General features: G+C 37.6%; 1 protein-coding gene across 1 annotated transcript; it reads right to left on the bottom strand.

The window, feature by feature from the left end:
* Positions 1-376: 376 nt before the first annotated feature.
* On the bottom strand, positions 377-1,694 carry SARC_07903 (hypothetical protein; the record flags this gene model as incomplete). Its single annotated transcript, XM_014298136.1, has 5 exons — positions 377-626; positions 740-939; positions 1,173-1,204; positions 1,362-1,464; positions 1,598-1,694. The coding sequence occupies 5 exons, from the start codon at positions 1,692-1,694 to the stop codon at positions 453-455; spliced, it is 606 nt and encodes a 201-aa protein (XP_014153611.1). The 3' UTR covers positions 377-452.
* Positions 1,695-2,099: the final 405 nt, after the last annotated feature.

Below are 2,099 nucleotides of genomic sequence, written 5' to 3' on the forward strand. Positions count from 1 at the left end.
ATGCATGTATGTATGTATGTATGTATGTATTTATGTATGTATGTATGTATGTATGTATTTATATGTATATATATTTTTATATAGATATATATATATATGCATGTATATATATTTATATATTTATATATATATACATATATATATATATATATATATATATAGTATATATATATATATATATATATATATATATATATATTTATATAAATATAGATATTTATATATTCATACATGCATGTATGTATGTATGTATGTATGTATGTAATATATACATATGAAAACAGAGTTTCCAGATAATTAGCTAATTCTCACGGTAACCATCCCACCCCGGCCTGTTATATTAAGTTCTTATCTCGAATGTAAGGCTGGCCATTCTCGATTCGTACGATACTCTCGTCTTTATTTCTTATAGAAAAGCCGCTCTATGCAGTTCATCTGCGCTACTCGAGATGTTACACTTCCTCTATTATCCTTGACACCACCCAAACAAATATAATTATGATTATAAGCAGTATTACATTCGCTATCAAGTCTGATCCCCGTTGTTTGGTCTTGCTGCTATCTTCTTTGCTTGACTGTTTGCCAATGCTCGATGAACCTTGCAACCTATATCTGTCATTTAGTTTCTGGATTCAAGATAAAATTGTAGTACGTTAAAAAGAAGACAAAATATTACAAGTGCCAAATGAGATCAAAGGCGGGCGCATATTCTGCAATAAGAAAAGTTAACACACGCTACCTTTGTAATCTCGTCTGCAATTTCCGGAAATAGTTTGACAAACTTGACATTGGCTAGGTTTGTCTCCAGTGACTTCTGGGCCAGTATCTTCTTGCGCGTGTCTGTGGTTTCCACGCTACCCGCAGTGGGTGTGTTTTCCAGCATAAAGGAGAGGAGCCCAATTAATATACTAGACACGGACCATGCCGGATGCCATGTATCTGACGAGAGATGGAAATAGGAAAGGGGATGGCATAAGGTGGACAGTTGACAATGTTGATCGCACGTTTGTACGTTGCAACCTTGATAAAAGGCTTTCAGCGCTAGCTATAACAAATTGAATTTGAATTCACTCACAACTGTATTTGTAAACATGACTTGTCAGTGGACCTTAGACGCTCAATGTATCGGTTGCACGCAACTTCTTGAATGCGGTATTCTAATACGAAATTACCTGGATGGAAGTCACTCAGGGATAAGCACAGCCTATATTTGGGAGAGAGTAATCGGGAAATGGTTGAGTGACAAGAGAAACATCGCGCACTCAGATACTTTTTTAAACTATGTATGTCAGCAGCAGAACAGGGAAAATATTCCGAAGACTCGGGCTAGAACGCTCCATGTAAAACATCGACAACAGTACCTTGTGTTTGTCTGAAATCGGCCAGATGGTGTAACCATCATGATACCGGGTGGCTTATAAGGGTAATCTTTGGGGAACAGGATCTTCCCGTGGTAGTATCCACCTGAAGCGAGAAGCGCAGGTTGGTGTTATTGTTCATAACCTCGGCATGACTGTGAACCATGCCACACGTTGCATGCGTTGACTAGGAACACTGTTTGCTGACAAAATCACTAATGCCATGAGCACATACATACCTACGTAGGGCGAATCCTCCGGACCTCTGATACAGTAGTGCCTGTGAGGCCTCAACAATGGAGTGAAGATTAGTGGTACATTTTGGAGTGCGCGCATTGGTGCATGCACCACCAGGTAACTCTGGAAGTTGTGAACGATATAATAGCTTTTAGAAATCGGAAAACAACTACTAATACCACGTCTAGAAATCTATAAACAACTACTAATATTAAGTCTAAAAATGTAATTCATCCATAGTCTACACAATTCTACAGTTGTCCGACGCTAAGAGAGGCATAAAAATATATTATAGTCTCCACGCAGGCACGTGCATGATGAAGTACTATAGCAGATGGCATCAACAAAGCACTTGAAGCTATAAACGAACCCCAGCAGTATGTATCACGTTCAGCGACAGTTCGCCCAAAAGTTTGGATATCGATAGATGATACGTACTGATACACACATAAAAAATAAAAATAAAAACACCAAATATCTTTTGAAATGTATTTATATATATAT

Source organism: Sphaeroforma arctica, assembly GCF_001186125.1.
Source record: "Sphaeroforma arctica JP610 unplaced genomic scaffold supercont1.662, whole genome shotgun sequence".
NCBI classification, from domain to species: domain Eukaryota; class Ichthyosporea; order Ichthyophonida; genus Sphaeroforma; species Sphaeroforma arctica.